General features: G+C 38.8%; 1 protein-coding gene across 1 annotated transcript; it reads right to left on the bottom strand.

Moving 5' to 3' along the window:
• Positions 1-838: 838 nt before the first annotated feature.
• On the bottom strand, positions 839-24820 carry Sh2d1b (SH2 domain containing 1B). Its single transcript, XM_042682194.1, has 4 exons — positions 24646-24820; positions 4818-4881; positions 3379-3529; positions 839-1114 (listed from the first exon to the last, which is right to left on the bottom strand). The coding sequence occupies exons 1-4, from the start codon at positions 24777-24779 to the stop codon at positions 1083-1085; spliced, it is 381 nt and encodes a 126-aa protein (XP_042538128.1). The 5' UTR covers positions 24780-24820; the 3' UTR covers positions 839-1082.
• Between the last annotated feature and the right edge of the window lie 1908 nt (positions 24821-26728).

Genomic DNA, 26728 nt, shown 5'->3' with positions numbered 1-26728 from the left:
CACCATCAGGCTTGGCCTCTAGCAATGTTTTAATTAACAGTTGGAACTAGAAGAAAAACTTGAAGTTGTAGAAGTTAACCAATCAATCCTTTGGAAACATGCTTCTAATCACTAATTCCTAAGAATGGGGCACTGTCCTACACAGCAAATATTTCTACATACTGGAGTCTCTAAAATACTCAGCCATGCTCTTATGGCACTTAGAATATAGGAGGTTACAAGAGCGCCCATAGGAGAGTGTCTTTAAATTAAAAATACTATACCCACAAATATACAGCTTACAGAACCACATCCCTGCTGCTGAAGTGGAATTGGCAAAATCAGAAAAAGTGTCCAGGGCAATATTTGGCAGGAAGATCAAAATTAGAAGAGAGTGGAGAGAGAATAACCCAGGCAGATGGAGGAAGGGAGCATGAGTGAGTGAGTCATGACCCTTACCAGGACCTAGACCCAGAACAGGCAGTGCAGAGAAGGTGTTGGCTGTGTAGGAGGCTGAGACCTTATCTGTTACTGACCTGCTGCATTTCTATCAGTCCTGGATTCCCCAACTCCAACTGACCCAACCAGGCATAACACAGAGACTGGGCTAGTACATATCACTCTGCCAACCCACTCATAGATAATCAAAGCAGACCTAGAGAAAGGGAGTGGTTTGTCCAAAAATCACAAACCCACAGGACTCGAACTCACAGCTCTGAATTTGTTCCTGAATGCTCTTTTCTCTGTTTGAGGCTACCCTTATGATTGACCTGTCAAAAGGAGGATGTCAACCATGATGTCTCTCCTTGACCTTTGGCAAGTTCTGGAGAATAGGCTCAGCTCTTCCATTCCACGAAAGAAGAGGGACAAGTGAAGAGGGACTTGGAACATCTTGCAGTATATGCCAGGGAGTCAACAATGATATGGGAAGTGACTTTTCTGGGGATACTAGACAGAAGATTTTTCAGTTATTCAGACCTGAAGAGTCTCAACTGTCCATTAGAATTTGGCGTTCCAGACCTGCACCTGTAAGAGAAGTGGTTGCCACACTGAGCTGTGTGCTTCATCTCTTATCTAACTTGTTTCGTTTTGTCTTCATATCTTCAAGGCAAGACATCCACATAATCATTGTTCTCTGGAGGGAGAGAAACAAAGGACATCTGTGAGACTGGACACCTAGAAGTCACATCAATCAATCCCCCTCAAGGAAAAGGAACACAGGTACAAAGAAATCAAAGTGATATCTTCAAAGACTAGAGTATCACTGAGAGCTTTTTTATGGCAAAATTGAGAGTTATTGGCCAGGCACTGGTGGCTCATGCCTGTAATCCTGGCTACTCAGGAAGCTGAGATCTGAGGAAGCCAGCTTGGGCAAGAAAGTCTGTGAGATTCTTGCTGCCAATTAACCACCAGAAAACCAGATATGGAGCCGTGGCTCAAAGTGGTAGAATACTACTCAGGGAGAGTGTCCAGGCCCTGAGTTCAAGCCCCATGACTGACAAAAAATAAAAATGGAGAGTTCTTGTAGAAGCTAAGTCTTACTTTCTAGGACCAAATATCTATATTTACCACTGGTAAGCTTTCCTCAGAATAATTGTTATTTTCTGGAGCTTGCTCTGAGCTCTAGATATGATTGCAAAGACAAGAAAGTGGAGGGAAAAGGTGAGGTTGAAGGGCAGATCTGGGCCTTGGGTGGCTGAGTATTTAGAGTTCTCTCTGCCAGTGTACACCAGGAATGGGCATAGTAAAATGCTCACCTAATTCTTGGGGGAACATCTGAGGGTTTTTTTTCCTCCTGGGTTTGTAAGTTTTATATCATTGCTTAGATGTTTCTACTACCCATCACCTCCAGCAACACATATGGATTTGCCCAAGTGTTGCAGTACAGCTGCTTTGATGCCTCTTTTATGTGTCTGAATTCTAAAAGTTTGGGGGGTGGGGAGATAGCTGTTAGAACTATGTCTGCATCTGATCTACAAAAAGTGGTTGTGTTTCTGTCAGGTATATGCTCCCTTGCAGGTAGTGACAGGATGGAAATGATGCGGGGGGGGGTGGGAGAGGTTTTAGTCTTTAGAATTCCATACTTCATCTTGTTGGGGAGATATGAAGCTTACTGTGGCAGCCTACAGGGGTTCTTGCTCCAAACTAAAGAGATGAGGTATGTAGTGGGGGGCAGCTACCTGAGAACTCTGTCTTTTCTCACTCCCCTTAGTTAGAAATGAGTTCTCATCACTGTCATCCCCCAATAAATGGTCCTCTCAACTGTGGGAATTTTTAAGACATGGGGTTTCACAACAGGGAGCTCTGTTGTGATGATGGAAGTCTAGGCTCTAGCAAAGAGGAGAAGAAATTTACAGCTTCTTGGTCTTCATCCTTCGCTCAGTTCTTTCACGTAGGTCTCAGTGACCTGTGGCCTTCTAGTCTATTGATTTATCCATTTTTCATGGCTCCTCATACATGTCTTCACTTCCTTCTTCTCCGGCTTCAATGGTGATAGTAATGAGAATGTAGCCATACATTTCCACCAAGAGCGATAAAAATTAAACCAGGAATGTTGTCTCTAACCATCTGAGTTCAGTTCAAAATACAACTAATAGGGAAGAACAATAGCAGGGTGAAATTGATCAAGATGCATTATAAACTGACATGTTGAATTGAAGCCCCTTGTAAACTACTTAAAGGTAATTTTAAAATGTTTTTCTTTTAAAGATATAATGCAGTTCAGATACTAGACTCTTTTCAGAGGACAGACTTCACACATGAAGGTAAACTCATGATGTGATCTGAGAATTCTAAATATAGGTTGCCCTCCAATTCACTAATCATCTCTCATCCTCCTTAATGGCCTTATGCCTTGAGGGATATATTGGAAATGATTTGTCATCCATTACTTCATAAAGAATGCTTAGCAAATGTTAAGCAAAATGAACAGAATAAGCCTTACGGAGGAAGTTGAAGTGTTATTCTCAATGAAACCTGCTCATATTTTCATTTATCTCAAACAGATGAATTATACTAAGTCACAGATAAATTCACCATCAACTTTTTGTCCATAAACCACTTGCTATCCTGGCTAAGCACAAACAACTCTGTCTTGGCCACCTGCAAGGGCTAGAAGACATCATTTTTCAATGAAATAGAAGTTCCTTTTACAGGATGAAGTGTTTTCAGAGGTGATGTCACAGCAAAGGACATTTCTGTCTTTGCACTGACTCTCCAGTGCAGAGCCCTGGTGAAGATAGAATCAGGATTCTTTTTTTTTTTTTTTTTTTTGGTTGGCCGTGGGGCTTGAACTCTGGGCCTGGGCGCTGTCCCTCAGCTCTTCAGCTCAAGGCGAGCGCTCTACCACTTGAGCCACTAGAATCAGGATTCTTTTGTGAAGACTTTGAACATAAATACCATTTAACTGTATTCTTCTCTTTCTTGGGCAGAAGCTGCTTCTGTTTACTGGGTATAAGAGGTGAATCACCAGCCCTTGGTTTGGTTTTTCATATTTGGAGATTAATTCCTTTAAGTTTGGAAAGATTTGTTCTGGAGCCCCTTCCACAGTCTGCAAAAAATAGAATAAAGGGCACTCGTCATTGTGCAATTGTGTGGGAATTGTGTCACCTTTTGCAACAGTGGTTTACAGGGCTCTCTCTGAGAGCTGATGAACTGAAAATAAAAGGCCAGTAGCTCATGTGTAAGCATTCAGCTCCACAGGCATTTCACAGAAATTTGCTTCTTTAAGACCAACCTCTGACTTGACTAAGGAAGACTTCCAGTCAAGGGATTCCCAACTCTCTAGGTTTTTTTTTTGGGGGGTCATGGGGCTTGAACTCAGGGCCTGGGTGCTGTCCCTGAGTTTTTTGTGTGCAAGGCTAGCACTCTACTACTTGGAGCCACGGCACCACTTCTAGTTTTTGAGTGGTTAATTGGAGATAAAAGAGTCTCATGGGAACTTCTCTGCCCAGGCCGGCTTAGAACAGTGATCCTCAGATCTCAGTCTCCTGAGTCGCTAGAATTACAGGCATGAGCCACCAATACTTGGCCATACTTTAGTATTTTCTAAAAAGTAAAGTCATTACATTACAATGATCAAAATCAGAAAGTTAATCTTGTTGCAGTATTTTTGGTTAATCTTATTTAAATATTGTTTGTGAATAGCAAAAGGAAAAATCATATACTTATTTGAAGATCATTGTGTATTCTAGTCATTCAGATAGTTACAGTAAACATGCTCATATTGAAGATCCTAAAAAATTTTGTAGTAAAAAAGCCATTTTGTAAGCAACTTTTCTGGAAAGATTATTTCAGAACTTCATTTGTAACTAAAAAAAATTAAATTACATGTATTATGATTTATTTCTTAAGCTGGATAACTAAATTCAAAAGAAGCAGAAAGGCTTTCCTGTTTCATTTCCACCAGAAAACTTAAAACAACTCCCTAAGACTTAGTTCCCTGTCCTATTTTCAGACAACTGTAGAACACAAATGACTTCCTGAACACTCAGACCTCTTCCCTCACCTTCCTTTCCCAGTCTCATCCAGCACCATTCTTATTTTTTTTCATGTAACAACAGTTTGTTTTTTTTTAATGGAGCACAGGTTGGCACATTTGATTATTGGAATAGCAGCATTGTGTGACTCTGACTTCTTGAATGACAGTGCGTAAGCCAGTATTAAGTCCTTTCTATTTTTCTCAGAGAAAGACAAAGCTAACTGTTGATCTGATTCCTAACCCTGCAGGGAACTTCTCCCAGAATTCCCTTAGAATGCCTTGGTATGACTACTTCCAATGGTCAGGAGAAGATCTCAAGTTCTCTCTCCTAACCTTTGCATTCTTTTGGCATTCTTACCTGAATCTTGTAATATCCATGTTTCTCTCTGAAGATTCGGTATGTATAGACAAAATGTTTAAACCTGTGGAAAGAGGACTTTCTGAATCATAGTGTTGTTTTATGAAAATCTATTTAACAACTGCCATTGCATTTTCTTTTATGTTCATTCTTTTTTATTGTAAAGATACTGTACAGAGGAGTTACAATTGCATGAATAAGGTAATGAGTACATTTCCTAAAGAGCATAGTTACCCCCTCCTTTGTTTTTCCCCTATCATCCCTTCCCCCCTTCCTCCCCAACTCCTCCCTCTCCCCACCCCGAAGTTGTAAAGTTCATTTTCAACATAGTGTCTTGTACATCTCATTGTTACAAGGGGTTACCTTGTATCCTTGTTTCAGCATGCCATTGCATTTTCTATGCAATGCTTTTATTTTCCTGTCTCAAATCTCTAAGAGAAACTGAGGGATCTCAGGCCCTCTCATCTGTGGGAATTTTCAAGACGTGGGGTTTCAGAACAGGGAGCTCTGTTGTGATGATGGAAGTCTAGGCTCTAACAAAGAGGAGAAGAAATTTACAGCTTCTTGGTCTTCATCCTTCACTCAGTTCTTTCACGTAGGTCTCAGTGACCTATGGCCTTCTAGTCTATTGATTTGTCCATTTTTCATGGTTCCTCATACATGTCTTCACTTCCTCCTTCTCCAGCTTCAGTGGTAATGGTGTGTATAAAAGATAAATGTATGTGTGGCATAGTTTGATTTAGTATTCTCCACTTTGATTCTTTTGACTTTAGGATGAGTGTGAAAGCAACATACATTCAATAAAAACCATGCTTCAAGCTGGGTGTGGTGTTCATACTGTAATAACAGCAGTTAGGAGGAAGAAGTAGGAGCATCATGAGTTGAGACCAGCTTGATTGGCATAGTGAGACCCTATTTATAGCCTCAAATTTTGAATTAATGATCAATTTTGTTACTATTCTATCTACCCAAAAATAGGCAGTGGTAGTGAGCCACAGCTCTCAGTCAATAAGAGTGAACAATAGCACTCTATAGTGTGCTAAGGTGTGGGATCCACAGTTTAGATGTATTAAGGGCATTTCTTTTTTACACTTTCTATTTATAATGGCATTATTTCTATAACCTCATTGTAAGGATATACCTGCAGTTCCTTTATTATTCTTTATTCAGTTTCTGAAGGACTAAACTAACTCCATTTTAAGAGCAAGCCACCATTTCATGTAAAACTGACCTTAAGTTGAATTTAAGGGACAAACAGTTATCAGAAAAACCAGTTATTGGAAAGTTCTCAGAAAGCCTGCAATCGAAACCGCAATTATACCCCTAGCAAGGGTTGAGAATTAGACAAGGGTTGAGAAACAGCCAAGAAACACAAAAAGTTTCTAAAAAAGGCAGTAAGTATGGTCAGGCCGCATTCAAACCTCAGTACGTGGGACAATGGGAAACTGACAAAACCACTTCTGTAAATGTTAACCAATCATGTAACTGCTTGTGTAGCAACCCCCTAAACTTGTTTGTTCAATAGTATAAAAGCTGTACTGATTTTGTGCTTGGGGCCTCTTAGCGTCACCGGTTACCAAGTTCGAGAAGGACCAAGCTCGAGCTTGTAATAAACGACTCTTTTGCCTATTATATTGGTCTTGGTCTCTGGGGGTCTCTCGGGGGTCTTGAGTTCGAGTCTAACATTACCAAACCAGAACGCTGTTTAAATCCAGCTCTGCCTCTGCTTGATTAGTGACAAACAGCCATATAGACTGGTTTTAACTTTTAATGCTTTCTGGAAATCATTCACTTCCTTGTCTCCTAAAAAGATCTTTTTTTTTTTTGGGTCCGGTCGTGGGGCCTGAACTCTGGGTCTGGGCGCTGTCCCTCAGCTCTTCAGCTCAAGGCTAGCGCTCTACCACTTGAGCCACAGCACCACTTCCGGCTTTTTTTTCTTTTTGCTTATGTGGTGCTAAGGAATCGAACCCAGGGCCTCAGGCATGCAAGGCAAGCGCTCTACCACTGAGCCAACTTCCCAGCCCCCGGCTTTTTTCTTTTTGCTTATGTGGTGCTGAGGAATCGAACCCAGGGCCTCACGCATGCAAGGCAAGCGCTCTACCACTGAGCTACCTTCCCATCCCCCCTAAAAAAGATCTTATACCTTGTCCTTTCTCCTTAAACCTTACCATCTGCCTTCCCATCTACATTCTTAATTGATGACATCACTGAGAAGATGAAAGCAATTGATAGACAATTCCCACACAGTCAACACCACACCTCCAGCATCCGCATTCATCCTACCATTATTATAGAAGAGCTATGTGTGCTGCTCTTCAGAGCTAATCCCTCCTGTCTCCACTGGAAGCTCATTCCCTTTCATCTCTTCCAGGGCATAGTTCCAGCAATCCTTCCCTCTGTCTCATCATTACTATTCTTAACACAAGAATAGTTCTTGATAGTCCTTTTTAAAACTGTGAATCAGATCATGTCAGCTCTGCACAAAAGCCTAAGCTTTAAATATCAGGTCAATTTTGGAGAAGAAAACATGTGGGAGTATATTCATACGGTGGTGGTTCTGTCTTAATAGATCTTAGAAGTTTTTCTTAAGTGAAGCTATAGTTGAGATAATGAGATTTTGGTTCCAAGGCAGAACAAAGCATTAAAAGCATACAATAGCTCAGTAACACACCCAGGTGTGTGTGAATGCTTGCTATAAGAGGGACCCAGCATAGCAGATTGGTGGGGAGGGAGAGAAGGGATTGTTTATTAAATGCTAATATTTTCAGGTAGAAACAGATAAAACTGGATTCCTACTTCATACTCTAATTGAAAACAATTATAGAAAAAGAAAAATATGAAACTTGGAGAAATAAATGTAAGTGAACAACATAATTACCTCAAGTGAAGAAACACGTTTTTCTATCACAAAAACACAAGCCATTGGAAAGATGAATCAATTCAATTTCTTAAAAATTAAAACTTGTATTTACCTAAATGTACTATTAATAAAGTGGAAAACTTCATAGATTGGGAGAAGAGAATTATAGCACTAATACAAAGTGAGAACAGCAATGTACAATAAGAAAAAGACAAAGAGAATGGCAGTAAACATGAAAAGATGTCACCATTTGCCATAAATCAGGCAAATATGGGCTAAACAACCATTGCATCTCACTTTCTACCAGACTGGAGGAGATGCAAGAATTTGCTAATGCAAAATACTGGTTGTGATGAGGATCCACAGGAAATGTAATGAACTATGGATGACAGTATAATGTCTTTAAGAACAATTGGACCACATTTCAGTAAAATTGAGATGTGTATAATTCATGAATCCAAATGTGTATTCATTGAAATGATGATACTAGAACAAAACTAATAATGCCAATATTTTATTGTGAAGCTAAACATTAAATGCATTTAAAATATTTTTTAAAAACCTGTCTAAAAATCGAGTGAAATATACGTATAAATGGAAAAAAACTACACATAATACATCAAAGATCTTTACATTGAACTAAATACACTATTAAAAATAAACGCCAAAAAACTTAATAGGTTCTTATTAATTAGCCAGGCACTGGTGGCTCATGCCACCTAGCCACTCAGGAGGCTGAGATCTGAGGATCGTGGTTCAAAGCCAGCCTGGGCAGGAAAGTCTGTTAAACTGTTATCTCCAATAAACAACCAGAAAACTGAAAGTGTTGTGGCTCAAGTGGTAGAGCATTTGCCTTGAGCTGCAGAGCTGAGGGACAGCACCCAGGCCCAGAGTTCAAGCTCCATTACTGACAAAAAAAAATTCATACTAATGAAATAGTTTTTTGCAAATACAATCTTTTATTTGAAGTAAGGAGTTTAAGAGCGAGAGGGGGGAGGAAGATAGGGAGAATGAGAAAGAGAGAGAGAGCATGTATGCACACGGCTCTTACCTGTAATCCTAGCTACTTAGGAGGCTGAGATCTGAGGATCATGTTCTGAAGATGGCTTGGATAGGAAAGTCTATGAGACTCTTATCTCCAATGAACCTCTAAAAAAGCTGGAAATATAGCTGTGACTCAGGTGGTGGTAGAGCTCTGGCCTTGAGCACAAAAAAGCTCAGTCACAGTACTCAAGCCCTGAGTTTAAGTCTCAAGACACAGAGAGAAAGAGAAAGAGAGAGAGAGAGAGAGAGAGAGAGACAGACAGACAGACAGACAGACAGAGAGAGAGAGATTTCCAGCTCTTCAGGCAGGAAATAGGGTTTAAGACTCTTCAAATGCAAATTTTGGGGTACAGGGGCTGGGAAGTTGGATCAGTGGTAGAGCGCTTGCCTTGCATGCCTGAGGCCCTGGGTTTGATTCCTCAGCACCACATAAGCAAAAAGAAAAAAGCCAGAAGTGGCGCTGTGGCTCAAGTGGTAGAGCACTAGCTTTGAGCTGAAGAGCTGAGGGACAGTGCTCAGGCCCAGAGTTCAGGCCCCATGACCGGACCCCCCCCCCAAAAAAAAAAACAAAAAAAATTTGGGGGTACAGAAAAAAAAGGAAAGGTTTGAGAGGGCAGGGGAAGGGGAAGGAGATGGGAGAAGAACAGTTGAGGAGTAGAGTGAAGAAGGTCAAGATTATCTGATCTCCTCCATAAATTCTGAGGATTATGTTTTGTTGTTGTGAGACCAGGACTCAAACTTGGTACCTGAGATTTTGCTCATTGGCTGACACTTTACCTACTGATCCAAACCTCCAATTGTGCAGATTGTAGGGCTGTTAGAGAGGCTGTCTTCACTTACCCTTCCTTGGAAAATGGCAAGGATATCAGTACAGGGGAACCACAAATACCTCTCTGATTGTTCACCTTGTAATATCCCATTATTTCATCTGCAACTTTGAGAAGAACCTTTGAGAACATTTTGGAGATTTACAGTGGAAATCTTTGTGTTGATCACAAGTTACAGAGTTTGTTACATAAGACTTTAGATTCCAAATGGTTACTGACAGGTCATTATCCAGAGACAGAAACAAAACAAACATGGAAAAGTCTTGCCTTTGTTGTTTTCTTTTAATCACCCTTTAGAAATTCAGCAGTTTGTTTACTAGATCAGAATTTTATCACTTGATCTGCCTTGTGACATACACAACGTTGGGCTCACTTGGCAGTTTTTGAAGTAGTAAATAACATAAACCACTTTATTTTCTTATTTTTGTGCCCATAATGGGGCTTGAACTTGGGTTCCCCTTGCTTTTTCCCCCTTCAAGGTTGGCACAGTTGAACCACACCTCCACTTCCAGCTTTTTGCTGGTTAATTGGAAATAAATCTTGTTGACTTTCTTTTCCAGGCTGGCTTTGAACTGCAAATCCCAGATCTCATCCTCCTGAGAAGCAAGGATAACAGACATAGACACTGGTGCCATTTTAGATAGCCACAGATTTAGCTTTTTCTGAAAGATGAGATTTGGGACATCTACTCAGTTACCAAGTTTGGGACAAAAACAAATGAAACCAGATTACACTCCTGTTATTAACCCTTTAATTAATCCCAATTATGAGAACCTAAAAAAGCATGAGCAATGACTCAAATGGTAGAATGCCAGCTAGCAAGCAAAAAGCACCAAGTTTCAACCCTAGTACTAGAAAAAGAACACCTGTGGAACATAATGCCCTGTGAACAGGAGGCTGTTGGCCACAAGGCCCATTCAAGTAGCCCAAATAAGATCATAAGCTGCCTGGTTGTTATGGTACTATTATTCTGATGATCTCTAATGGCCAATACAAGAAGCATGACCTAAAGGATGTTCACTCTCCAGATATGAAGAATGAATCCTTGACTCTTCAGAATACTGGGCACAGCCTTTGGAATTCTGCATAGTCCTCAGGGTAACTGCACAGATGAGTCATATGAGAGTGGCTCTATGGGAAACAGCTGATTTCTTTCATTAGGACTTGTGCTTCCCCAATTCCATAGCTAAGAAACAGCTGCTTGTTGCAGACCACTGAACCGAGGCAAAGAAAGCTGCACCTTCTATCAGTGTTGAGGCACCAGAGCTCCTTAATCCACCCTGTCCATCTCCACTCCTTGAAATTCACCATACATAATTCAAAGTCTGTTTTCTGTTATCAGCAACAACTAGAGATTAGGAGATCAGAGGTTGTGGATGACCAAATAGGATTTTTCTGATGTTCCAGGGGTGGCTCCTTCTCCCAATATCCATTCTAAGCCTGGGCATAACATGTCCTGGGGAAAAGCACCTCAGGAGCAACCAAGTTTAAGTTCAGTGTTTTGAAGACAAGGCAAGTACTTCTCTTCTTTTTTAAAAAAATTTTTTTCTCCTGAATATTCAGGTAAAAAAGGTTTTGGATCTTTCAAAAAGCTGACCTAAAATGAATATAGTCTAAAAGTTTGTATCCCTCATTTCCCCCTGTGCATTGGGGAGGATGGGATGGGATAGGTGACTGGAGGCTTATTCTCAAGGAGGAAGTAGCAGATGGACAGATAGATGGATTTACTTGGTGTATTCTTGTTTGCTCAAGTCTCCTGTCTTCATGGGAAGCTATGATAATTAGGACAGTGAGGTTATTATTATAATCTCTCAATCCATGGGCCCCAACCAGCAGCCCACATGCCATCATTGCCATCCAAAGCTTTGCACTGTCCAAGGGTGGTACAAAGTTTCAAGTGGAATGTCTTAGGATGGAGTAAAGGAGGAAAACTTAAAAAATCCACACTATCCAAACCTGCCACATACCACACTGAATGTAAAGCCAGATAAAAGAAAATTTGCTGCTGTTTGTTTTTGTTTTTAATGGATAGATGTCTGGCAAAACACTAATTCTTATATATGATTATTCTTGCTATATATGTAATCGTAGTGGTAATAATGGGACTCTGGAATAGTAGATGTCAAGTGTTAGGCTGAAAATAAGGGAGACAAAGGCATGAGTTTACTTTTCAAATTTAAGTACTCAGAAAAAGGAAGAATATGACTGAGTTAATCTTGCCTTTTAGCATAAGAGTAAACAAAAAGCCATGTTTCTGTTTTTTGGCCTTGCCACGTTTTATTTCTGTCTTCTTCCTATGGAGACAGAGAATAAATATCAAGGGTGTGTTTTCTTTTTTCTCATACACCATTCAACACAACACTTCTGCCACTATGGGCTTTTCCCTATACACCACTGTGAACACCAGCTGGGTGTATTCCAAGCCAATTCTGACACTATCCACCTGAAGATAATACATATGTTAAGCAAAAATGAAATGAAGAGACAAAATTTTATATAGAGTCTGATGCCAAGTATGAACTTAAAAAGAGACACATATCAAAGATCACTAGGAAATATTAGAAATGTGAAGCTGGAGATAGTGTCAGGGCACTCCCTCCAAGTTGAGGGTTCCATCTCAGGACTGATTGTTCCCCTACTTCAGATGCTGATTGCAAGTTCTAGGTCCTGACCAGTATTTCTGCTCAAGTGGCTAAAAATCAAGGTTCTCTTTGGGTTTGATAAATTATCTAGAAAGGCTTACAGAATTCAGGAAAAGATTTTATTTATTCATATACCCATTTACTATAAAGTTATATTACAGAAGGTATAGATAACTGATGAAAGAAATTTCTAGGGTGACATATGAGAGGTGGGGAACAAAGCTTCTGAACCCTCAGTCGAGGCCAGCACTTTCTGAGAATCGCCATGAATTCAGCTATCTGGATATTCTCAGAATCTAATCCTTATGTTTTATCTTTGTTGTTGGTGGTGGTTGACTGGTTGAAAATACTTTTTGCTTTGGGTGCCATCCCTGGGCTTTGAACTCAGGGCCTGGGTGTTGTCCCTCAGCTTCTTCTTCTTCTTCTTTTTTTTTTGGGGGGGGGGGGGTCTGGTTATGGGACCTGAACTCTGGGCCTGGGTGCAGTCCCTCAGTTCTTCAGCTCAAGGCTAGCACTCTACCATTTGAGCCACAGCGCCACTTCCGGCTTTTTTCTTTTTGCTTATGTGGTGCTGAGGAATTGAACCTAGGGCCTCATGCATACAAGATAAGCGCTCTACCTGAGCCATCTTCCCAGGCCCCCTCACCTTCTTTTGTTCAAGGCTAGCATTCTACCTCTTGAGCCACAGCTCCACTTCCAGCTTTTCTGGTAGTTTATAGGAGATAAGAGTCTCATAGACTTTCCTGCCTTGTATGGCTTTGAACTGTGAGCCTCAGATTTCAGCCTCCTGAGTAGCTAAGATTAGAGCTTGAAAAACAATTTTTTATTTATTTTATTATTTTTTTACTGTCATATTGGCTCTTTAATGAAAAAGTATTACATATCAAGGTAACTCCCACCAAATGAAAAACAATTTTTTAAATTACCTTTAAGTAGCTGTAAAAAAGGATCTGAAGGTTGTTATTGGCATTCATTTATTTATTGTTGTTGTTGCTGTTTATGGAGGCTTTACCACATGGGCATAATTGATGAAATCATTGGCCATTAGTTTTTAACTCACTTCCCTGGGAAGTGAGGGTAAAGCTAAGTACTCCTTAGTCTTCTGGCATTATTGGTGTGGCTATATATACCCAGATACCATTCATTTCTTTTTTGTTCTCTCTTTTGGTGATTTTGGGTGTTGTATTCAGGATCTTGCACTTAGCAAGTGAGTGCTCATGCAGTTGAGCCATATCTCCAGCCTAGGAATCTTTTCATTAGGATACAAAAGACACTATTAGGTTTGGGATTTAACTCCATGTTAGAGAACTTGCCAAACTTACACAAGGTCCTGGGTCTGATCTTTGATATACTCTTATTACTCCAGAGTCTTCAAGGAACACCAAATTTGAATAGGTCATGTGTGTGAGGAAAGAACCCAAAGCTGGAAACAAAAAACCTAGAAAAATCAAAAGGAACAACCTTTGGTGTTCACACTGGGCTGGATATTGTTTATGTTCTCATAATTATGACAAGAGAACCTCTCATAATTCTTGGCAAACAGTTAAAATACTCAGTCATGCGAGCAGACGACAGAAATCCAGTTGTAAGACAGTAACCAATCTAGATTCAAATCTGCTCTTGACCCACCTACTAAATCCTTAAAACAGTATCTTCAAAAGATAAAACTTTCAATAAATATTGTACATAGAAGTTCCAAATACAGAGGGTGTTTTCATGAAAAACAATTCTACAGCATAGAAATAGACTTGTGCCAACTTCATAGTTGTTTAATTACTTGACCACATGTTGTCAGTGATCTGTGGCAATATAGTAATAAAACTATTAGCTTAAAACTAAGATAAAAGAAGTTTGATTATTCTGCTTTGGTGAAGAAACCTTATAAAGTGGAAGATACATTAGCTGTGACAACAAAAGTTAGTGAAGAATTGACAAAGAACAAAAAGGAAAGAATGTGAACAAGATTTAGGCAACTATAATGTCATGTGCAAAGGGTGAATTCTGTATGTTCTCTGTAACACAAAGAAATGGAAATGTTGTCTGTAGTAACATCACTGCATCATATTTTTTTCCATTTTGGAAAAAAAATAGGAAGTTATTGGAAGAAAACAAGATCAGAAACAGGAGTGTAAATCAGGAAACTCTAGCAGTAATACAGATAAAAAAAGACGACAATAGTGACAATTGCAAGAAAGAAGAAAGTATAAAAAAATTAACACACACAGTAGGACAGGGAAACTCAGTTTCCTTTAATGCAAGCTTCTGTTTTATATAACAAAACCTCCAAATGCTTCCAGTGACCAGATATAGGCAAGTCTAGCCCAGAGATATCTTCTAGTGCCCATTTAAAATCGATGTGTTCCATAGCCAAATCTTATAGAACTTGCTAGATACTATATAGTTAATTAGTAAATCATTATAAATTAATTCTAGTAAATTAATTCATTACAGAGTTTAGTTCTATCTTAAATATCTCCTTTAGATAATGGCAGTTTATCAGAGGTTTAATGAGCTTACAATGCCTTAACACTAGGGATGATCCAGGAATGCTTTCATTAAATCTTACTGTGGATAAGACCAGTCTCTTTCCCATTAAAGAAAAGTGCAATCTAAGTAAACCACACATTTTCTAATGTATTTGGTACAAAAATTCCTCTGTTGCTATAAATATGTGTATTCTACTAGCATAACATTTATAATTAGGGATAAAGAAATGAAACATCACTAGATGCAAGCCACAGATGCTAGAACACAGCTTAAAATGGAAAGAAGGGGAAGAATTCTAAAGGGGGCAAATTATATCCAAAAATTTCAAAAGACTAGTAGATTCTTTATGGAAAATCCTTAAAAAGTATTATTTTGGGGAGAGGAATCAACAAATTCCATAAGATATAAAGTAACATGCCCATGATGAAATAAGTTGCCCACACTTGTGAAAAAGCCAAGATTTTAATTCAGATCATATGCATTGAATATTTCAGTACAGCACTTTTCTCAGAACTTAATGAATAAGAAACCCACCACAATTCTAATTCATTCTGCAAAGTGAGAACATATGCATATGCCTTGATGACAGTAGCCAGTTTCTGTAATCTTTTATTCCATTTTAATGGATTTTAAAAGAAATCCTCTGATAACCTACTCCATCATTATTACATAACTAGACTATATGTTTCAAGTTTTATAGATTTCTGTCCCTAAATTGTTCTTGTCCAAATTGTTCTTCCTGAGCAGAGTGCTTGGTTATTGTCATCTGGTCACAGAGATTATATCACTTTCTCTAGCTTGAGGAATTAGCTCTTCAAAGAGAAGCCATTTTGAGACCTGGCTTAATATCTTTTTGGGTAAAAGCAGTGTATAAATAGATTTAATTCAATAATGCTAAGTTGTTGTTTTAGAATTCCTACTATGTTTCCCCAACAATTCTGGTTACTTGGAGACATCAAGACCAAATTCCAAAAAGCTCTCAAGTTGTAGACTTGCCAAAGAAAAGTAGGGGAGACGAGAAGGCAGGCTTGCCCAACCCCATCCTCAGACCTCACACAGCAGAGGCACAGTGAGCGGAGATCAGTGAGTGGAGTCTCACACTAGCCCAGCCTTCTTTCATTTTGTCTCTGTCTCTGTCTTTCTCTCCCTCCCATTATTGATATTACTCTCTCTGCTTATGTCTCTCTCACTCTCTCTATCTATCTCTGCATGTATAGCATTATATATATATATAATATTATATAGAAGATGTATAAACTGTCTGGAAAGATATGTAATAAACAGAGAAAAGAACAGAAAAAGTTAAAACTACTTCTAAATAACTCCTTTTTATGTTTTAATAATTAATTAAGTACAATAATTCCTTAGGAGATAATGAACAAAGCTTTTTAAATAGTATAAAAAGGAAATAATAATAAAAAGAAATTACTGAAATGTAAATGAGACAATAAGGAAAATAAAGAAAACCAAAGGCTATTAAATGTATAATACAACTTACAAAGCTGTAGTTTGATTAATCAGAAGACAGAGAAAACACAATTTGCCTATCTGAGAAGGGAAAGAAATGAAAGCACTGTCAGTTCTACAAAAATTTTTTCTTTCTTGTTTTTTTTTTTGGGTCCGGTCGTGGGGCCTGAACTCTGGGCCTGGGCGCTGTCCCTCAGCTCTTCAGCTCAAGGCTAGCGCTCTACCACTTGAGCCATAGCACCACTTCCGGCTTTTTTCTTTTTGCTTATGTGGTGCTGAGGAATTGAACCCAGGGCCTCATGCATGCAAGGCATGTGCTCTACCACTGAGTCACCTTCCCAGCCCCAGTTCTACAAAAATTTAAAAAACAATAAGGGTATGTTACAAGAAATATTACTCTATTAATTTGACATCAGCAATTAAATGATTAAATGTAAAAATTACTTAAAAGCATAAACTCAAGCTCATCCAAGAACAAATAGCCTGAACTAGCCCTATTTCTATTAAAGAAGTAGTGTTTAAAGACCTGCCCATTTGAGACACAGATGGCTTTATTGATACAGCAACAATTGCAAACAAATTTTCCTAGAAAATTAAGAGAAAATATTCTCAAGTTATTTTATGAAGGCTAAGATTTCTCTGTTACACAAACCAAGCACAAACATTAAAAATAAGTATATAGGGTATATTTCTCATGACATATATGTAACAACTCATCAAATTTTTGATAAATCACATCTATCTTTCAAACTATAGTCACATTTAAATGCAGATGCTATGTAGAAAGACAGACAAACTTTGCAAGTTGTTACTAGATTACAGACTACTTAGGAAGTGTAAAAAGGTTACAGGACACTAGTCCAGTATATAAAACTAATTGTGTTTCTACTGACTTTCACTACAATAGGAGAATGTAAGATTGAGCTACATGGTTTAAAAGAACATCTAATATATAAAATATTAGAAATAATCTGACAAAAGATGTTAAAGGCTCATAAGACATTTCTGAAACATATTAATGAAGTCCTAAGATATAGAGGGATGAAATTGTCTTCATAGCTCAACAAGGTCATTATTGTTAAGATGTCAGCTGTACCTAAATTGAGATATAGATTCAAGCATTGTCAATCTCAATCTCACAAGCCTTGTTTGTTTGCTGACCATCTGTTTGTTTTGATAATAGTTTGGCAAACTGAATGTAATATATACATATAGATCTATATCTATATCTATATAGACCCAGGATGGCCAAAATAACGCTGAAAAAGAGCTCTTTATGCTATCTAATTTCAAGCCTTTTGAAGTGACTGTAATCAACAGAATACACAATCTGCATAAAGAAAGAAAAATGGTGAATGGAAGTTTAGTTCCAGGACTACACTTATGTTATCACTATTGAAACAGCAATTCAAGTGAAGATAAATGAGATTTGCAGAAAATACAGGAAAGATTAGTTATTCAAAAAATATACTTCAGTCTGTTAAAACTAATTTGGAATGGACTATATTAAATGTGCAACTGAAAGTACAAAATTTTAGAGGACCTAAAAAAATCTTTCTACAAATTAAATTTAGCAAGGATTTTTGAACTCCCAAAGCAAGGCCCAATAAAAGAAAAAAATGATAAACTGGCTTTATAAAATTGAGACTCTTTGTTCTTTCAAGTTCACTGTTCAGAGGAGCCTTAGTCACAGACAGAACAGGGAGAAGACATTTGTGAATCACTTATAAAGAACTTGCTTCCTGAATATGTAAAATATTATCAAAATCCAATAAGAGCAATAGTAATAGTAACTGTAATAATATAATTTTAAAATGCTAGATAATTAAAATACATTTAATCAAAGCAACTATATGGATGACAAATAAGCACAAAAAGATACAAAGTATCACTTGTTATTAGGGAAAGGCAAATTAAAACCACAAGGAGATACTCCCCTGCCCCTTCCCCTCTATGCTTGTAGTATGGATACAATGCAAAAGGCTGGCATTCCAAAATGGTGAGAGTAGAAAAGATCAGAACTCTTATACAATGCCAGCAGGAATGGTAAAATAGTATTTTGGAAAAGCTCAGAAGTTTCTTAAGAAGGTAAACCTGCACAGAACAAAAGACTTAACTATTCGACTCCTGATGTTTTTCACCAGGAAAATGGAATCAAATGTTTACTTAAAAACTTAGTCACAAATATCTACAGCAATTCAACTTGGAATAGCTATGAATGGTAAACAAATGATAATATATATCTATAATGGAATACTACTCAGCAATAAAAAAGGTGAATTACACAAATAACCACATGTATAACTTTCAAAAAGAATTATTTTTAAAAAGTCAGGTGAAAAATATTAAATATCTTATTATTGTACTTATATTAAATTCTAGAAAGTATACATTTATCTATAGTGCCAGAAATCAGATTGTGGAAGTCTACATCTAGGGGAGTGGGAAATAGGAGGGATCTTAAGGAGTACAAAGTAAATTTTCCTTAATAAAATCCATTTAAAAACTCTGCTATTAAATTCTCATAATGTTTTGGAAGGGGCAGGCCTTCTACATTTCGACTTATTTTTTCAATTCCTGTTGTTCAGCCTTGAGAATGGTCATTGCATAAGAAGTCATGCATGGATCACGGAGTCCTTCAGCTTAGTTGATGAACAGCTCAGAGATCAGCAGTTGGTCTCTTGCTGTGGCCATTGTTATGGAAAACATGGTTGTGTTCAAGTCATTAGTTTTATTTTAATCAAACTGGAAAAAGCTGAGAAAGGAAATAGTTAGCTGTGCTCTTGATGTCTGCTAAGTGGTCTGTATTTTCCATGCCATGATACACAATATTATCATAACAATATGCTCATGAAAAGTTCTCCTTTTCTCCCTTTCCTCCTTCTCCTACTTCCTTCTGGCCTCCTTTTTCTCCTCCTCCCTCCTTCCTGCTCTTCTCAAAGACCTCAGAATCCAAGAGTTGTAAATGGGTCTCTGGCTAAAAGAAATAGGATGCCATTATTCTCTCACTGAATGCATACACTGGATTAGGGTTCTTTTTGCTAAGCCTTTCTGTGGCTTGAAAACAATCCCGCCTTTCCCTTATACCACAGGGGAACCCTTTCCATCAACTAATATGGAGTACATTTTGAGTCTTCTGATGAAGAAGGCAAGCCGGTTTCGATTTCCTGACACCCACAAAGTCACAGGACACAAGCAGAAAGTCACACATTGGGGTTTTCTAGAAGTTCTATCATATTGTGAGATCAGATACTATTTCCTGTTCAAGCTTACTACATGACTCTCTGGTCAGGCTATATGCTGCTAGGCCACAGACTACTTAGGGAATATAACTTGTGACTTTCTTTCTTCATTTCTAATCTCTCCATAATCTCCTCATTTAGATTTAGGGAACAATTGGAAGTTAACATTTGCCATTCAAGTTCAGCAAAGAGGAAAGGGCTGCTTGTCTTTCTAACAAGCAGAATGAGAAGATTCTGAACACCAGAGGTCACAACCAAGTCTCCAAGCCCTGCTTTGATGGTTTATAGCATGGTCTCAAGATGACCAGCCTGGAAAATATTTTCACTGGAGCTGGGGACATTGGTGAGGGCATGAAACACAATTATATACTAACCATTTGTCTTTGGGCAAGTTATTTAAAAAAATTTTTTTGGGGGTCCGGTCATGTGCCTGAACTCTGGGCCTGGGTGCTGTCCCTCAGCTCTTCAGCTCAAGGCTGAAAAAGCCACTTCTGGCTTTTTTCTTTTTGCTTATGTGGTGCTGAGGAATCGAACCCAGGGCCTCATGCATGCAAGGCAAGCGCTCTACCACTGAGCCACCTTCCCAGCCCCAAGTTATTAAATTTAAAGCTGCAGTTTCTTTCCTCCCAATATAGGAGTAATATTGCCTAGAGCAAAAAATTTTACAAAGGATAGAGGAGAGAACAGACATAACTAACATGCCTCGCTTGAAGGCTGGCTCACAAAAAATCTCCATGGTTGTTATTTATAGAGGACTGAACAGACAGTCTAATATTTGTATTATAAGAGTAATGTCAGATTTGCTTACATATGTTGTAATGGTCTGTACATCTCAGGTTCATGTGCTAGAGACTTGTTCTCCAGCATTACCATATTGAGAGGTGTTGGAACTTTCTAATGTTGGATCTAGTGTGAGTGAAGGGAAGCCATTACCCACACAGTTGGATGATGGCCTTCTTACTTCCTCTCCTGCCACCTGACTTCTCTGCCTGGCACACATTCCACTACATGATGCTAATTTGCTATGGGGTTCCCCCTACCCCGGCATCCAGTGATCATGCCCTGTTCATGCCCTTCAAAAATTGTGAGCTAAATAAATCCCTTTTCTTTAAAAGGACCAGATTTCATTATTTTGTTTTGACAACACCAAATGGACTAAGATGAGTTTATACATTGGAGAATGAATTGGTTTATGTGAATATATCAGAGGAATCTTTCTTGTACCCCACCTACAGTAGCCTTCCTCTGTCCCTACCTGACATCTCAGCTCCAGTGTCAGGCTCTCTAACCCTTAATGGACAAATTGGTCTTTGCTCTCTGCCCCCATAGTATTCTGAGATAGTCCAGTCATCACAGTTTTTACATCCATCACAGTATCTATTTATTTCTTGATTTTTTTTCTCACTGGATTCTGGTCTGTTTTCAGATTACCTGAGTGTCTAGCATAGGGCCTGACATATGAGAGACTTTAAGAAATTATTGGACAGACAAAATTGAGGAGGCCGCAATAGGATTTCACTAAGTCTACAATGAGACTTATGCCATCAGATGCATCAGACTTTGCCTTTTGGTGACTTGGCTTGGCTTAGGAGGACAGTGAGGCCTGACCATGTCCAGGTAACTAACAAATGTTTATTCTTGTTTTCCCACTGGATTTGTTGTTGTTTGATGGTGGTGATATTATTATTACTATTTTTTTTGTCAGTTGTGGGGCTTGAACTGGGCTTGAGTGCTGTCCCTCAGCTCTTCAGCTCAAGGAGAGAGCTCTACCACTTAAGCTATAATGCCACTTCTGGTTTTTTGGTGGTTAATTGGAGATAAGAGTCTCATGGACTTTTCTGCCTGGGCTGGCTTTGAACTGCAGTCTTCAGCTCTCAGCCTCTTGAGTAGCTAGGATTATAGGTGCCCGACTAATTGCTATGTTAGTAACCTTTGCTGTGAATACCTGAGCTGGACTGACTCACCATGCTACAGAGCACCTGAGAATAAACATTAGTGTTCAAACTACCAAGAGGATCACATTTATCAGGTGCTGGTGGTAATCCTAGCTATTCAGAAGGCTGAGATCTGAGGATTATAGTTTGAAGCCAGCTCAGGCAGGAAAGTCCAAGAGACTCTTATTTACAATAAACTAGCAAAAATCCAGAAGTGAAGCCATGGTTCAAGTGATAGAGTCCTAGCCTTGAGTAAAAGAAGCTGAGGGACAGCATCCAAGCCTTAAATTCAAACCCCAGGACCAGCACCAAAAAAAACCCCAACAAACAAAAAAAGATCTTGTACTCTGCAGTCCTAGTCAAGTTTGGTCCTATATCTGGCATATCTTTAGTACCTTCTTGTCTCCATGCCCATCTGTCCCATCTTAGCTGGTTCCTGAAATCAGTTTGATTAGAAGTCTTTTTTTGCATGGGCATATCTTCTTTGGAAAAAAGGTTGTGTCTTCAAATGCAGACTTTAGAAGAAATCCATTTAAAGAGACAAGCTGAACATGGGCAAAAGGATATGAATGTACAAGTGCAAAAGGAGAACTGAGATGGGTGTGCTGGGTGGTAGAGATCAGGGAATCAGGGTATATGAGGCCAGCCCAGGGAGAATGAAAAAAAATTCATGAGACTTCATCTCAACCAATGACTGGCCACCATGGTGCATGCCAATCATCCCAGCTATGTGTGAAGCATGATGTCTGGGCACAGTGGCACATTATGATAGGTATTTCCTCAGCAATATGAAGAAGCACAAATAAGAGAATCACATGCTGACAGAGAATTCTATGCTGGCCAAGACATAAGGTGAGACCCTACCTCAAAAATAACCAATACAGAAAGATGCTATATGTGTGGCTCAAGTGGTAGAGCACCTGCCTCCCAAGTGTGAGGCCCTGAGTTCAAATACTCAGTACCACAAAATGATGGAAATTCAACTGTATTAGTTCATTTTCTATAACTAAAGCGAAATGCCTGAAAATCCTGGAAATCTGTAAACTAAGGGTTTATGCAGCCCATCATGGTGGGAGTTCATGGGAGAGGAAGCAAACACATACTGGGACAAGGAATTAGAACAAGCATGGGGGATGGGCCAGTGTTACTTTTAAAACTATCTACTAGTAAGAACTAACTCAGAGTCTCACAAGAAATTTGAGCCACTATTTTAAAGGCTACTACCTGTTAAAAGCCACAGTGGGGACCAAGCTTCCAGTACATGAACCTGTAGGAATAAACTGTATCCAAACCATAGTAGTTTTTACTATGGTTTGCATAGAGTTTATATATATGTGTATGTATATGTGTGCGTATACACACACACACACACATATATATATATATAATGTGTCTATGTAAATGTATACATATACATATGTATATAATGTTTAAACATATATACACATATATGTATATACTCATTACATATACACATATGCACACACTTATTTGCACATAAATATTCTAACTATAACTTGCAGCTTGAAAACATAAGATATCCTTTTTTTGGGGGGGGGGGTCCAGTCGTGGGGCCTGAACTCTGGGCCTGGGTACTGTCCCTCAGCTCTTCAGCTCAAGGCTTGTGCTCTACCACTTGAGCCACAGCACCACTTCTGGCTTTTTTCTTTTTGTTTATGTGGTGCTGAGGAATTGAACCCAGGGCCTCAGGCATGCAAGGCAAGCGCTCTACCACTGAGTCACCTTCCCAGCCCCATAAGATATCCTTAAGGCTATCTTTCTCACACCTGTATCTCCAACCCCATTTAAAGAAACAGGTATATTTCTGTGTATCTATTAGTGTGACCTTCACTTTTATTTTCTTAGCCCTCCATTGGATGAGGTACAAAAGCATAGACTTTTGTATAGAGATTCTTTGCTTGACCAGATTTTGGAATACTTTCTGATTAGGCTTGTGTACTTCCTTATAAAATCCAGTTTTATCAAGTATCCCTGCTCAACCTTAACACCTAATCACCCTCAATTTCTTTCCTCTAACATACTTTATATGATAACATCATTGTGGCCTATCTTCAGCTAGAATTCTATTGGTTTAGCTGATTATTTATTATAAACTTATTATTATTTAGCTAATTAGAAATCTATTCAGTTTAGCTATAAGTCTCTTTATAGTTTAGGTTTTCTCTTAGTATTTCTTTTCTTTTTGGGGGGGAGGGGGAGTCCAGTCATGGGGCCTGAACTCTGGGCCTGGGCGCTGTCTCTCAGCTCTTCAGCTCAAGGCTAGCACTCTACCACTTGAGCCACAGCACCACTTCTGGCTTTTTTCTTTTTGCTTATGTGGTGCTGAGGAATCGAACCCAGGGCCTCATGCATGCAACACAAGTGCTCTACCACTGAGCCACCTTCCCACCCCCTCTCTTATTATTTCATCCACTAAGCCCTTTGCCCCTGATTCTTGGTTACAAATCTTAACTTGTCTCCATGCTATCTTGGGAGTTAAGTACAATCTCTCCTCCATTCAGCGTTCTCATTCCAGGATCCCTATACCTATCCAGAGAGTCCTGAATAAAGTCTTCCTTGCCATGCATTAACAAGTGTCATTAAATAGTCTTCTTTTAACCAGAACACTTATAATAAGACAATTAAAGGATTCAGTATTGAGTACTCTACAAAGAATAAAGTAGATAAATTTAGGAAGTGCTCAGGATTATTTTCTGAACTGAACATAAACTATTTCCCTCAGCAAGGTATCTCTGGTTCTGTAAGTTTTCATACTTAATGCAGACTCTAGAAGTACCAGTTGAATTTTAACATAAAAAGTCATTTGAAAACACAATCTCTATTGCTTCACCAGTAAAATGGTGACTGTTTATACTTGCCTCCACAGACCATAATAAAGATGAAAGGAAATGGTGTATGAAGTCCTTTTACAAATCTAGTAAAATGTGAAATGTTATTAGCATTTTAGGATGTTATTAGCATTTTAGGAGTGGAAACTTTTAGGCTGAAACTTCCACAGCTTTCTCTATATCCACAGCTTTCTCTATATCAAATAAAGAGACCTCTAATGGAAGCAGTGATGCTACTTAGAAGTTTCTGAAAGCTCTTATATTCCCCATCAGCTTGACTTCTGCTGCCACAAGGTCTATTTGTGTGGCATTTACACTACAAGAGGAGAGCAAGTAGGAGAGCTCTGTAGACACATTTCTTCTACCCTTTCCTGGCAGGGTCTAGCTGTTTGGGGCTAGAGCAAAATACAATTCCCTGACTATATGGCTGCCATTATTACCAGGTTTCAATTATGTAGAAAGATGAGGCTACTTACGTGACACAGAGGCACAGGACTCCTGGTATAGACTCGCTGTCTCGTATTAGAAAGTTACCATCTATCCCTTCTTTCAGCAGCAAGATTTCACACTCTTGCTTGGTCAGAGGGCCGTGATAGTAAGGCAGGTCCATGGAGACCCAGCTTGTTGTGTTTTAGCTTTGTTGTCAACTTGAAGTCCTCTAGAAATAGCCAGAAAGTCAAGGTGGCAGGCTTGAAGGGGCCCCTGGAAATACCTCTTCCTCCAGTGGTGTCCAAATGAGATGTAGTTACTCTCTGAGGTACAGTTTTGCAACTCAGGAAGTGAGAAGGGAGTGGGTGATAAAGTGACCAAGATATTTTGACCTAGAAAGGCCCAAATGTGAGTTAAGTGAGACAGAATTAGAGAAGAGGACAGAATGGCTATGCATCAGACAAAGGCCTCGTAACTAAAACACACTTAGAGCCAAAAATTCACCCCCTTGAATATAAACTCCTAAAGAAATAACAACCCAGTTAATAAATCAGCTAAAGATTTCAAGAGAGACTTCTCAAAAGAAGAAAAAAGAATGGCCAATAGACATAGGAAGAAATTTTCAACATCTCTGGCCATAAAGAAATACAAATCAAAACAACATTGAGATTCTACCCCACCCGAGTTAGAAAGGTCATTATCAAGAAAGCTAACAATAACATATGGTGGCAGGGACATGGTTAAAAAGGAACATTACTACTCTGTTGGTGGGAATGTAAAGTTGTTCAACCACTCTGGAAAGTAGAGCTTCCCTATGACCCAGCAATTCCACTCCTGTACATTTATCCAATAGATCACAAACAAGGACACACTAAAGCTACCAGCACAACCATGTTTATTGCAGCATTGTTTGCCTTAGCCAAGGTATGGAATCAACTCAGGTACCCCTCGGTGAAAGAATGGATCAAGAAAATGTGATATACATACACAGTGGAATTCTATGTTTCCATCAGAAAGAATTAAATTGTACCATTCATAAGGAAATGGAAAGACTTGGAAAAAATTAAGTGAAGTAAGTCCAACCCAAAGTAATATAGGTTGCATCATTTCCTTCATTTGTTGTAACTAGAATATGCCTATAAATCTACAAATCAATACAATAGATGGTAAAAGACAAAAAAATACACTTGGACATGATAAATTATACAGGATTCTAGACATTCACACAGTGAGCCCAAAGGAGAATATTCTTAGGAGAAGATCACAAAAGCTCAATAGCTGTATGCATATGATCATATAATATGAAGTTTATTGAAATGAACTCCAAAAATGTAAACAAGTGTTGTTTTAATTTAATTTAATTTTATTTGTGAACATACTGTACAGAGAGGTTACAATTACATGGGCAGGATAATGCATACATTTCTTACCAAGCATTGCAGCCTCCTCCTTTGTTTACCCTTCACATCCCTTCCCAGCCTCCCCCTCCCCCCCAATCCCAATCCTTCCCCTGCCCCCCCCCCCCTCCCCGCACCAACCTTGTAAAGCTCGTTTTGGACATGACAACTTGTACTTCTCATTGTTGCAACAGGTCCACCTGTATTCTTAAATGACTTGTTTTTCCCCATCTCCTCCACAAGTTATATTGACATCAAATATAGTGAAAGCAGGGGTTATACTGTGGGGGAGGGACATACAAAGCAACAAAGAAATAATCTTATAAATGCGTTAGAAACACATGCATGAAAGAAAAAATACATTAAAATACATATCTAAGGGTTCATTTTCCTAACATCACATTATCTGACTTTTTCCGCTTTTCTCATACATATACTAGATATTGCAAATAAGGGAAATCATGGGACCTATGTTTCTTTGGGCCTGGCTTACTTCACTTAATATAATTTTTTCCAAGTTTTTCCATTTCCTAACAAATGGGGCAATGTCATTCTTTCTGATGGAGGCATAGAATTCCATTGTGTATATATACCACATTTTCTGGATCCATTCATCTACTGAGGTGCATTTGGGTTGGTTCCATATCTTAGCTATGGTAAATAATGCTGCAATAAACATAGTTGTGCTGGTAGCTTTAGTGTGGTCTTGTTTGTAAACATTAGGGTAAATGCC

The sequence above is a fragment of the Dipodomys spectabilis genome, unplaced genomic scaffold (assembly GCF_019054845.1).
Source record: "Dipodomys spectabilis isolate Male_0828 unplaced genomic scaffold, ASM1905484v1 ptg000069l, whole genome shotgun sequence".
NCBI classification, from domain to species: domain Eukaryota; kingdom Metazoa; phylum Chordata; class Mammalia; order Rodentia; family Heteromyidae; genus Dipodomys; species Dipodomys spectabilis.
This window is presented reverse-complemented; position numbering and strand designations above follow the sequence as displayed.